General features: G+C 49.7%; 3 protein-coding genes across 8 annotated transcripts in view; 1 reads left to right on the plus strand and 2 right to left on the minus strand.

Moving 5' to 3' along the window:
• The first annotated feature begins 97 nt into the window (after window positions 1-97).
• Window positions 98-3771, plus strand: SCNM1 (sodium channel modifier 1). Of its 2 annotated transcripts, none has more exons than XM_023759279.1 (7): window positions 98-334; window positions 944-1014; window positions 1243-1331; window positions 1713-1810; window positions 1925-2013; window positions 3285-3479; window positions 3611-3771. In XM_023759279.1, the coding sequence occupies exons 1-7, from the start codon at window positions 245-247 to the stop codon at window positions 3708-3710; spliced, it is 732 nt and encodes a 243-aa protein (XP_023615047.1). In that variant the 5' UTR covers window positions 98-244; the 3' UTR covers window positions 3711-3771. The 2 variants fall into 2 exon arrangements, with proteins under 2 accessions (XP_023615047.1, XP_006095308.1); XM_006095246.3 differs by lacking the exon at window positions 98-334 and adding an exon at window positions 407-654.
• Window positions 3772-4285: 514 nt separating this feature from the next.
• Window positions 4286-9010, minus strand: TMOD4 (tropomodulin 4). Of its 5 annotated transcripts, none has more exons than XM_014461310.2 (11): window positions 8772-9009; window positions 8584-8640; window positions 7602-7766; window positions 7239-7395; window positions 6820-6936; window positions 6230-6319; window positions 5920-6050; window positions 5720-5827; window positions 5197-5340; window positions 4806-4950; window positions 4286-4405 (listed from the first exon to the last, which is right to left on the minus strand). In XM_014461310.2, the coding sequence occupies exons 3-11, from the start codon at window positions 7722-7724 to the stop codon at window positions 4383-4385; spliced, it is 1038 nt and encodes a 345-aa protein (XP_014316796.1). In that variant the 5' UTR covers window positions 7725-7766; window positions 8584-8640; window positions 8772-9009; the 3' UTR covers window positions 4286-4382. The 5 variants fall into 5 exon arrangements, with proteins under 5 accessions (XP_014316796.1, XP_014316794.1, XP_014316795.1 ...); XM_014461308.2 differs by having other exon boundaries at window positions 8747-9009; XM_014461309.2 differs by having other exon boundaries at window positions 8584-8664; window positions 8747-9009.
• A 1164-nt stretch (window positions 9011-10174) lies between these two features.
• VPS72 (vacuolar protein sorting 72 homolog) overlaps window positions 10175-11910 on the minus strand; it is a 9201-nt gene continuing 7465 nt past the window's right edge. Inside the window, exons 5-6 of the mRNA XM_006095250.3 lie at window positions 11206-11350; window positions 10175-10867 (exon numbers count right to left, since the gene is read on the minus strand). Of these exons, the coding sequence (XP_006095312.1) occupies window positions 10372-10867; window positions 11206-11350 (641 nt within the window). The 3' untranslated portion in view covers window positions 10175-10371. The remainder of the gene's footprint in view (window positions 10868-11205; window positions 11351-11910) is intronic.

Genomic DNA, 11910 nt, shown 5'->3' on the forward strand with positions numbered 1-11910 from the left:
CTTTGACCTTTGAACCCTAGACACTTTCCTCACTGTTCGGTTCAGTTTGCCTCCAGGTCTGGCAGCCCGTTCTCCGGGGACCCCCTATACCCCGGCTGCGCCCCGTCTCTAGGTCGGTCCGCTAAGGTGGGGAACAAATCAGGCCCCCCAGGTAGGCTGTCGCCGCCGACAAAGCGCGTGATGATTGGGAGAGTTTGAAGTACACTTTCCACTCAGAGATCCCCAAAGGCCCACTCCGCATCAGATGAGTCACCCCCTCAAATTCGGGCTCCACATCTATCTCTCCAAATGCCTCGAATATGACAAGATGCAAGGGCCCGGAACCAGCCGGAAGGCAAGTTCTTTGAAAAAAGACTTCATTTCCCGAAAGGCTCCGCGTCTGCGGGGTCGCAGGGGACCATAGGAAATGCAGTCCCCCTCGGTGGGCTGGAGGCGGGCTTTCGGGATCGCGCAGTGAATGCCGGGAAGCCGTCCCCGGAAGTAAGGAGGCCAAACGGGAAGAGACCAGCCGGAAAGGAGACGCCCCACTCTTGCTACGGTGGCCTGAAAGGAGTGGCGAAGTCTGTGCAATAGAATTTATTATTTCTGGGACTCACCGCTGTGATGTCTTTCAAGAGAGAGGGGGACGACTGGAGTCAACTCAATGTGCTCAAAGTAAGCGCGAGAGGGGAGCGTGGAGAGCTGCTTCCGCTGCCCTCTGAAGGCCGCGGAGGAGTTGTTTTGTTGCTCTGGCAACAGATGGGGGTTGAGGGTTGGGGGGGCGGGGAGTCAGGGTGACTAGTCTTGGGTTACTAGTCCTGGGCTGTGGCCCCTTCTTCGCTCTGTGATCTCTTCTCTCCATGGTCTTTAGTCCGTATGAGTCCCTGTCCCTGTCATCGCCCTGCCCCGCCCCCCTCCTCCTACTCCGCTGATCTTTCCGGACTTCTTTCCCTTCTCTTTGCAGAAGCGAAGAGTTGGGGACCTGCTGGCCAGTTATATACCAGAGGACGAGGCGCTGATGCTACGGGATGGACGGTGAGGGAGGGCGAGAGTAGATCAAGCCTGAGGGTTCTGCGATTAGAGGCTCAATACACTTTTGTTACTGAGGAGAGCGGGAGTATGTAGGGTTTTTGGTGGGGAGGGGGGCAGGGGTGTGGGTGGTGGAGATTAGGATGGTTGGGATTGGCCTTGGGAAAGGCCTGCTAGGACAGGGTGGGACCGCCGGCAGAGACCCACTCCCCAAGGACTCTATCTCCTCTCCAGCTTTGCTTGTGCCATATGTCCCCACCGACCTGTACTGGACACCCTGGCCATGCTGACTGCCCACCGTGCAGGCAAGAAACATCTATCCAGTAAGTGTGTCCGAAGACAGGGGATAGAGAATAAACCCTGAAGCCCTGACCGGGTGGCTCTGTTGGTTGGAGTGTCCCCCGTATGCCAAAAGGTTCTGGGTTCCATTCCCTGTCATACCTAGTAGGTTTCAGGTTTGATCCCAGTGTGAGTTTGTGAGGCAACTGATATGTGTTTCTCTCTCATATCAATGTTTTTTTCCTCTCTCCCTTCCCCTCCCCCCCCTCTTTTTCTAAAGATCAGATCCTCCAGTGAAGATTAAAATATATATATATATATATATATGTATATATATATGTATATATATATATGTAATAAAGTAATAAAATGTGTGCAGACCACTCAAGGTGCTTTGCTTTTAATTTTCTTGCTTTTCTCCTCAGGCCTGCAGCTTTTCTATGGCAAGAAGCAGTCAGGAAAAGGAACAGAGCAGAATCCAAAACAGCAGAATGAATTGGAGAAGGAAGAGACCAAAGGAGAGGTAATCAAGAGATGCAAGTGTGTGTTCCAGGGAGCACCATGCTGCATACCTTAGGCGTGAAGGGCTTTGGCTTCTAGAAAGAAGCTCTGACTCTGTTTTCCATCTCCATACCAGGCTCCTCTGTTAACCCAGACTCGACTTATCACCCAGAATGCTCTGCACAGAGCTCCTCACTATAACAGTTGCTGTCGCCGAAAGCACAGGTCTGTGGGGCGGGAAAGTCGGATAGGGAGGGATAAAAGGAGATAGATGGTCATTTTAAAATATTTTTATCACCATTTATCCCCATATACCCTCTTCCACCTCTACCTACCCTCCTCCCTCTGCTGTCACCACACTATTGTCCACGTCAATGAGTTCTCTTTTTTTCTTTTGTACTCAATTACCCTCCCCACACCACCACAGCCCACCACCCCTCAAACCCCCATGGACGGTTCTTAAGTGATTGTTTTCCAAATTGTACTCTCAGGAATACTAGCGTTCAGGAGATGTTAACTGGTATTTCAGGAAAAAGAATTTTGTAATTTACAAAAAAGTTTGGGAAATCACATTTTGTCGAATTACAAAGTAAGACACTTTTTAAAAAAATTAAATCTTTATTGTTGAAAATATTACATATGTCCCCTTTTCCACCCCATTGACCCCTTCTAGCCCACCTCCACCCCATGCCCCAGGCCTTCACTACCCTATTGTCTGTGTCCATGGGTTATGCATATATGTATACAAGTTCTTTGGTTGATCTCTTCCCATCCCAAAGTAGGATACTTTTGAAGAATAGTAACATTCGTATATTTTAAGGGTTCTACAAAGTGTTAAGATAAAAAACTTAAATATTTTTAATCTAGCGTTTCCTAAATTCATTTGATTGCAAAAGTCTTTTTTAAAAAAAATATATTTTATTGCTTTTTTACAGAGAGGAAGGGAGAGAGATAGAGAGTTAGAAACATCGATGAGAGAGAAACATCGATCAGCTGCCTCCTGCACATCCTCTATTGGAGATGTGCCCGCAACCAAGGTACATGCCCTTGACCGGAATCGAACCTGGGACTCTTCAGTCCGCAGGCCAACGCTCTATCCACTGAGCCAAACCGGTCAGAGCGCAAAAGTCTTTCTATGAAGGACACATTAATATCTTTTTCTTTTTTTTTCAATCCTTACCAGAGGATATTTTTCCATTGATTTTTAGAAAGAGTGGAAGGCAGAGGGAGAGACACAGAGAAACATCAATGCAAGAAGGACACATCAACTGGTTGCCTCCCACATGTGCCCTGACCAGGGCCAGGGATGGAGCCTGTAACTGAGGTACATGCCCTTGACTGGAATGGAACCCGGGACCCTTTCCACAGGCCAATGCTCTATCTACTGAGCACTGATGAATACAATTTAGGAAACACTGCTTCAAGGGGTTGGGAGTCACAGGAGAAATGGCCCTTTCCTTGACTGCTTTGACAGGTTTTGATTCTTCTCTACCCAGGCCAGAAGCTCCTCGTCCCTCTGTGTCGCCTTCCCCTCTGCTGCCCCCAGAGGTTGAACTCCAAAGTGGGAAGATCAGTAGGGACCCTGAGCCAGGGGCAGGTCCACAGGCTAAGGAGTCAGCAGCTGTCTCATCCCCTGCACCTCTGAGCCCCACGAGAAGACGAGCCCTGGATCATTACCTCACTCTTCGAAGGTGAGTGTGCAGAGTCACTCTTCCCTTTTTCCTATGACCCTCCTCTTTTCAAACCTTCTGAATTGTTTTTTCCTATCCCGCTGACTTAATAAACCTTTCCTGACCCATTCTATTTTCTCTGCTGTTTCTAGCTCTGGATGGATTCCAGATGGACGAGGTCGATGGGTAAAAGATGAGAATGTTGAGTTTGATTCTGATGAGGAGGAACCTCCTGATCTCCCCTTAGACTGATACTCTCCTTCCCCATTTAATTCACAAATAAACTATAGCAGGCGCTGGGAGCCTGACTTTCCTCACGTCTGGTTCCTTGTCCCACTTCAGGATTTCAGAGGTGTTCGTTCTCAGTCCAGCCAATCCTTCTCTGCAATGTACACAGCTGCCCATACTTCTAACCCCTCCCCCAGCTTCTACCAAAGTCATGCCAAGCGTCAGCTGCACGCAGCCCGGTGCCCTATTAATAAGTCTGTCAGAAGAGGTCTTTGCCCTTCATGTTGTCTGCCTTCTTTACTACCTCCACTCAAAATCCTTTCCTCCTTCAAATCACATGAGGGTTGTGGGTAGAAACTGGTGGGGTCTGGCTAGGGAAATAGGGCTGAGGCTGGATATCCTGTGAAAGTAAAAGAGACTAAAGGCATTAGCAGGCTGATGGGGAACACCGAGGGAGGGAGCTCCCCCACCTCTTCTAGTAACTTAACCTCCCTGCCTGTTGATCCCCAGAGTATAAATAATCCCCAAATGAACTGGCAGTAACCCTTGGGGGTTAGCGCCAAGATTTCCACCCCAAAGCCCAAGGAAGGAGGCAGGCAGAGTGGACAGAAGGACCTTTATTTACAGGAAAGGGCAACAGATGAGGATTTTAGCACTCAGGGCTCCCAGTTGTTGATGGTAAAGGCAAAGGTAGTGTTATCTCTTTTTTTGCTGGCGACCTGTAAAGGAGGAAGAGTAAACATAAGTTTTGTTCCACCTCTTGCTTTCTGCAAAGGTGGTCTCCCTTCCAGCTCCTTGACCAGACTTGTAAAGAGGTAATGTCTTAGGCCACCAGACATGCCCATATCATATTAATAAAACAAAATAAGAAATGACAACAAAAATACTATGTTTCCACACAGGTATGTCTAGCTTCCTTTCTACTTCTCTACAGGTATATATTTGGGGCAGGGGGACTTCCCTATCTACTTTCTGACCACTTACGGGATTTGCGCTTCGAAGGTGAACATCACTTTGGCAGCACCCCGGCTGTTAGTCACTAAGTCAGCTTTCAGGACTATCTGCCAGCTTTTGTACCTATTAACCCTCCCCTCCAGCACCATGTCTGTAGTTACTCACGTAGTTCATTGTTCCGGGTCACAGCCTGGGCTGCCCGAGCGCGTGGCCCTTGCTGTGTAAAATGGTAGCCAAAGCGGACGATGGAGGGACACTGTTCGAGCACGGTGGCCATCTCCATCTCCACGGCATCACCAGGCCACTGGCGCTGGGGGAGGGAGAGATGAAAGTTGTCAGCACCCTCTCTAGGTTGTCCACTGTTGCAGACCACCCACCCTTTGGGAGGTCAAGGAGGCTTGTTTCTCCAGCGTGGGAGAGGTGCTGGTTTGGCTCCCTTCATAGAGACAATGAAGAGAAGTCAAACAAGATCAGATGAGATCCTGACCCAGTGGCTGCCTCAGAGAGGAGACTTAGTATTAGCTGAATGCAAAGCCCAAGGGAAGGGAACGCTGACCTGGTTGTCTACACGGAGCTCAGTGAGCGTGGCATTTTCCCGAACTGCCTTCAGCACAGCCATGAGCCCTGTGCTGCTAATGAAGTTGGATTCAATGTTCAGGCTCTGGAGGCTACGATTCTCACGCAACATGTCAGCCACCGCCTGGGTAGTAGGGACTTGGGTTAGGATTAGGGGACAGTTTCACAGATGACTGAGGAGAGAAAGAACAGGAGCAAGAGGGAAACACAGCTCTTTGAGACAAGTCCTTGAGGAGCTGTAGGTGGGGCCAAGGGGTGACAGAAGTAAGGGTAGGAAATAGGGGAAGCAGGGAGATTAAGTGTGCAGTGGAGTTGGGGGTGGTAGAGAGGGTTTTGGCTCTTTGGGAAGATGATCTAAGGATTTCAGACTTTGGGGAGGGGGTGGGGGCTACCCTAAGAGAGCGTGATGGGAATAGCACCCCCAGCACAACCCTTTATGACAGCCTTGCCAGGAATGCATGTCAAGTTATGGGGAGAGGGCTAGGGATGTCAACCAGCCTTACATTGGCGATGGGGTCACCACTCCTCGTGGCCACCAGACTGAAGCTCCGGACGTGGGTATTTGTCTTCATGGCCTCGCACAGCTCGGTTAGCATGGGTATCGGGATGTCCTGTCAGAGGGGAACAGGAGGAGATGGTGGGCTCAGGAACTCCCATGTCAGCAGTCACCCAGTTTTATTATTTGGAGGATGGGATCAAATACCTTTATATTATTGAGGTTCACTTCCTCCAGGTCCTTGTCATTGCTTTGAACACTCTTTAATATCTCCTCGATATTTGTGGGATTTGGGGGCTCATCTGGCACTGGCTTATACTTGTCAGGCTGCACTACACCTGTGGGTGAAGGCAGGAAGGAAACCCTATATACCCCGCAACCTCCTCCCTGTTGGTTCTCTTACCACTTGTGCACATGTCTTCTTCCCAATTCACCTGTTTCAACCTTTGCTACCTTTCCTCCGACTCTGGGACTGCCTGCCAAGAGCCCTGGGAGCCCTGCTCCCACACATACTCACTACTAATGCCTTCGGTGTTGCAGATTTCTCCACTACAGATGGCATCGTAGTATTGCTTGTTGCTCATCAGTGTGTACATGCCCAGAATTGCTGGAAAGAGTAAACGGGGGATAAGGAACGAGAAGGGATTTTTCCAAGCCACCCCTCTCATCTCATTCTGAATCTGTTGAATTTTTTAAGCCTGACCTCTTCCACTTTTCCAAAGAGGTTCCCCTTCCTTTGGCCCCAGGGGTCCCTTCCATAAATTGCTTGAGGCAGTAGTTTTTAAAATATTGAGACTGGGCTAAAGAAGGTCCCTAAGGAGCCACTAGAGGGTGAGGGAGTCTGTCAGACTTCTGCCTGTTTTCAGCCAGAATAGTTCCACTTTTATTTGCTTTATAATCCCTGTAAAATTGCCCTTGAGATGTTAACATATTAAATTTAAAAATGAATGAATTATGTAAACAAACAAGTAAAATTAAACACCACTACCTGGAGGTTTTTCAAACATCCATGTCCTGGTTCAGGGCCTTCCCCACTAATCCCGTGCCATGAATAGAACCCCCTGCGCCTGATCTTCCCACTCTCCTCAACTTCCCACAGTTGCCTACCTGCAATATCACACATTTCAGCATCTGTGGCATTGGCCAGGGCCTCCTCCAGCTCAGGCTCCAGAGTGATCTGCTCCTGTGCTGGAATTTCCCTTTTGGGTTGAATATATGGTTTCCCTGATGGGAAGAGGAAGGGTGGTTCATTAGAGGTCTAAGATCCAGGCCTCCAGCTTCCTTTTCTTCTCCAGGAGATTTCAGAATGTTGGGTCACTAGGGGACACTGGAAAGCCTGAATCCTCTTCAAGCTCGGGACTCCTGCGTCTTTTATAATAGCTGGAGCATGCAAGCTGGCATGCAGGTATCAGGGCAGTAGATTCCCCAAGCAGCTAGGAGCTGGCAGGTGAGAGGGAAGCTGGAAGGGGACATGTGAGAGACAGCCATTTGGGTTCCGGGAGGCATGGATGTTAGGGTCTCCATACCCTTCTTCTCGCCTGTGAAGGGCACCAAGTCATCACGCTCTTTGACCTCTAGTGCCTGCTGCTCCAGGTACTGCAAAAGGGCGTCTCGGTCCAGTGGCCCTGTTGGGCTCTTCTTTGTCTGGTCACGTTGTCTTAGTCCAGCTGGCAGGAGCAGGTTCTTAGGGATGAGTTTTGGGGAGCAAGTCAGACTTCCCCTCTGACCTGGGGCACCTCCAGGGCTCCCTAAAACATCTCCAGACACATTTTCCCTGGCCTTCCTGGGACTCCCCAAAGGTAGCCCTGGTCTCAGCCACCCCGGGGCCCTGTGTAGCCTTCCCCAAATGCCTGGGGATTGCCCCTGGCTCCTTGTGCTAGAGCCTCTACCTCAGGGTCCATCTCCTGTAGCTCGCAGTCCAGCTGCTCTAGCTCCTCGGGGCTCAAGGTCTTCAGGATCTCATCTTCATCGATGTCTCTGTATTTCTCCAATTCCTTCAGATACGATGACATGATGGCCCCCACCCCCTCCCCACAGTGTGGCACTCACAGAGCCTGCGGAACATGAGGAAAGTGGTTGGACAGTGGAAAGACCCACATGGACAAACACAGTAGGGACACAAAGATCAGCTAGGGAGCAAAACAATGAACTGGATGCCTTAAGCTTAGAAATCTAGTTGAGCATGGGAAGATGGAAGGTTAGGTTGTTTAGTTAGAACCAGAGCCTCCTTGCTGCTTCCTCAGCTTCCAGCCACTCTGGATGAGGATCCAGGCATCCAGGCTGGATTTGTCTTCAAAATATGATGGAAAATCCTGGCAGCACCCCCCCCCCCTCATTACCGCGCCCACTGGGCCTCTTGACCTATTACAGCTGCTCAACACTTGGCTCCAGACCCAGTTCCTATTGAAAGGAGTTGGGGGGCAGAAAGCTTCAGGGAGTTTCCTCCTCTCTTCCCTTAATGCTGTCTTTTTCCTAAACTGGTTTAAGAAAGCAAGGTTTTTGGGGGACAGTTCTCTTACCCCACTCTCATTTCTTCTTTTATTATAAGGGATCAAGATTTCAGTTTGATAAATTCTAAATCCTAAGGGAAAGCAAGGGTGCAGAGAAGCTGGGGGAGCAGGGGTGCGTGCTTCCAGGTTGGGGGAAGGGTGGTATGGCCGCGGAGGAGGGGCTGAGTCCCCATAATTTGTCCCTGGCTTTGGACAGGAAGGTGACACCAGACCAGTGGGTGGGAAATGCTTTCTAAATGGGAGTTTCTTTAAAAACAGTGGAAGGGTTAAACTTGCACAATCTTTTCAATATAAAAAATACACACAAGCTACACATACACACCATGCTTAATATGAAAGAGCCAGAAAGTGTGATACTTACATTGACAATGTAAACTACACAGTTAAGGAATATGACGGACAGTGGCAGAAACATACACTGAGTGACAGAGACAGAGATACACTTTGTATTATTCCCAATAGGAGCCACTCTTCCCATCTCCCACCAGGCTCTGATCCATAAGCCCCCTGCCTTCCCCACCTACCAGTCCTGAAGGCCACTTCCCTCACCTCCCCTTCTGTCCGTCAGTCTGTGTGCTACTGGAGCACTGTCCCTGCGGCAGGAGGAGTCCAGGAGTCCAGTGCCCGGGTGCCGGGGGAAAGGGTGGGGGAACAGTGAGCTCAGCATTTTATTATTTTAGCTCTGGCCAGGTGGGGGGTAGTGGGAGATCACATATACACAGCCCCCATACTCTGCCCAGCCCTGAGAGCCTCTAGTGGCCATTCACAGCCATGACACTTACTCTTTCTCTCCATACAAGTCTAGGTCCTAGAAACTGGAGTTCTAAGAGAATCAGATAGTTCCTACTTATTTGGTGCCTGCAATATTCAAAGCAGTGACTATAAGGTGATATAAAAGTGAGTATAAGGATTTTGTTTTGGTGTCTAATTTTTTTTTAATTTTTAAATTGATTTCAGAGAGGGATAGAAACATCAAGAGAATCATTGATTGGCTGCCTCCTACACACCCCCTACTGGGGGGGATTGAGCCCGCAACCCGGGCATGTACCCTTGGCCAGAATCGAACCTGGGACCCTTCAGTCCACAGGCCAACGCTCTATCCACTGAGCCAAACCAGTTAGGGCTTGGTGTCTAATTTTAAGGTGTTTATAATCTAGTTGGAGGAATGAATACAATTTAAAAAGGGCAGTTCCCTGGCTGGGTAGCTCAGGTGGTTAGAGCGTTGTCCTGGTACACCAAGGTTGCAGGCTCGATCCCAAGAATCAACCAAAGGTCCACTATTGAAAAGTAAACAAAAAAGTAAAACAAATAAAAACAAATTTATCAGAAAAAAAGAATCAACAAATGCATAAATAAGTGGAACAACAAATTAAAACAAACACACAAGGCAGCTCATTGCCCTGGCCGGTGTGGCTCAGTTGGTTGGTCATCATCCCGTGCACTGAGGAGTTGCCAGTTAGATTCTTGGTCAGGGAACATGTCGGGGTTTCGGGCTCAATCCCCAGTAGGGGATGTGCTGGAGGCAGCTGATTGATGTCCTGGTCTCACATCGATGTTTCTCTCTCTCCCTTTCTCTTCCTCTCTCTCTCTCTCTCTCTCTAAAAATCCTATATAATAAAAGCCTAATATGCAAATAGACTGAACGGCAGAATGACCAGTCAGTATGACGCACACTGACCACCAGGGGGCAGATGCTTAATGAAGGAGCTGCCCTCAGTCTGCAGGTCAGCCAAGGCAGGTGCCTGCGGGGAGGGGGCCCGATTGCCCCACAGAGGGAGGTGACTGGCGGTGGTGGGGGGTGGGGCCAGCGAGCAGGTGGCACAAGGCCAGCCAAGCACAAATTTCAATAAAAGGGCAGCTCATAATAAATGCCGTTAAACAAATATAAAGACCCATATATACTCAGACATTCACAAATATTTCTTGCTCCCAACCCTAGATTAGACATCAGACAAAGGGATCTTTCTATTTTATTAGATTAAAAAAACAAACACAAAACCAGTAGGAACTAGGGGAAAAAATGGTGAAAGTGATATAGAAAAGGGCTGGGCAAAGATTAGAGATGATAAAGAGAGAAACGGAGAGAAGGGGGGAACACTGAGAGCCCAAGTCAGGGCCAGAAAGAGGTGTTCAAGGACTAAACATCTCTTCATTTGATGACGATTTTCTGGCGCAAGGCTCGAGGCCCAGAGCCAGGAAGGGGCTCAGGAGGTGGTGGGCCAGGGCCCAGGGCTGAGGCAGTTGGCGGCAGTCCGTGGGCAGTGATGTACTTCTTGTAGGCCTCACGGATAATCTTGAAGGCTCGTGCAGTGGCGTAGGGTATGTCTGTGACAGGGTCCCGGTATAGGGCTGGGCGATGGGTCACTGGGCATACCTCCCGAACCGGAACCTTTGGGGGCCGCACTTGGGGAAACCATTCCTCAAATGTTGCATCATCACTAAAAGTAATGAAGGTACGTGAGCAGCGAGGAGGAGGGACGACGGTTCTAGTTGTGGCTCCAGTCCCGGTTCCAGTCCCAGTTCCAGTCCCAGTTCCAGTCCCGGTTCCAGTCTCGGTTCCAGTCCCGGTTCCAGTCCCAGTTCCAGTCTCGGTTCCAGTCCCGGCCTGGGGAGTCAATGCAGGAGCCGTGGGAGCAGGATCAAGTCTGAGGGAAAAGACAGAGATAAATACAAAGAGCTGAAGGAGAAAACAACAGATAAAGAGATCAGAGAGTTGAGGAAAGAGGAGGAGGAGGCAGAGTGATGGCAACATTCTGAGAATCTATTAAGTGGCAGATGGGAAAAGAAAGCTGGCAGGATGGAAAAACAGAAAAGAGGAAGAAAAGAGAGGCTAAAGGGAAATAAATAGGAGGGAAGGGAAGAGGAATCTGAAAGCTACCTAAGCGTCAGTGAGAGCTGTGGGAGGAAAGTAAGTGAAATGGGCCTGAGAATCCAGTTAAAAGAAGGTAGAAACAGCTCTTTCTTTCCCCCCTGAGTCACTCACCCTTCCACGTCGACATTCTCTTCCTTAGGGCCTGGCTCCCCCAGCAGCGGCACTGTCACTGAATGATAGGTGATTACAGGCCCAGGGCACTTCCGCTTCTTATGAACCTGCTTCTTTTTGTCAGCCTCAAGTCGCTCATATGTCTCTTCAGGGTCCAAAAAGGAATGAGAGGATGGTCAGTTCCCCCTCTTCCCACGCCCCCTTTCTGCCCTACAAGCTCTCAATTATCTTCGTGGCTGTCCAGTCACTGCCTAACAGGCAATTATGAAAGTCCTCTAAGCCCTCTAGCATCTCCCATCTTACAAGTTTCCTGTTTGCCCCTCGTGACATTCTCTTTACTCACCATTTCTCAAGTCCACTCGGCTCCTCACCCACTCAGAACTGTAGGACTTCAGAGTTGGAAGGAACCCCTTGAGGAGCCTGCTCAATCCCCCAAGTACTCCCCACATTTGCCCTGTCAAACTCGCAGCCCCCTGGCAGAGGCGGCTCATCCTCTCAGCCCACACAGTACACCCGACTGAGCCGCACACTGCAGCTTCCAGGTCACTACTCCTCTGCCCACCCCGCCCACTTGCTTTTCTTCTGAGACCTCTGCCCACCTGCCCACTTGCTTTTTCTTCTGAGACCTCTGCCCACCTGCCCACTTGCTTTTCCTTCCTGAGACCTCTGCCCACAACCAGGTTAATCTTCTCTCCTTCGGCACGG

The sequence above is a fragment of the Myotis lucifugus genome, unplaced genomic scaffold (assembly GCF_000147115.1).
Source record: "Myotis lucifugus unplaced genomic scaffold, Myoluc2.0 scaffold_151, whole genome shotgun sequence".
NCBI classification, from domain to species: domain Eukaryota; kingdom Metazoa; phylum Chordata; class Mammalia; order Chiroptera; family Vespertilionidae; genus Myotis; species Myotis lucifugus.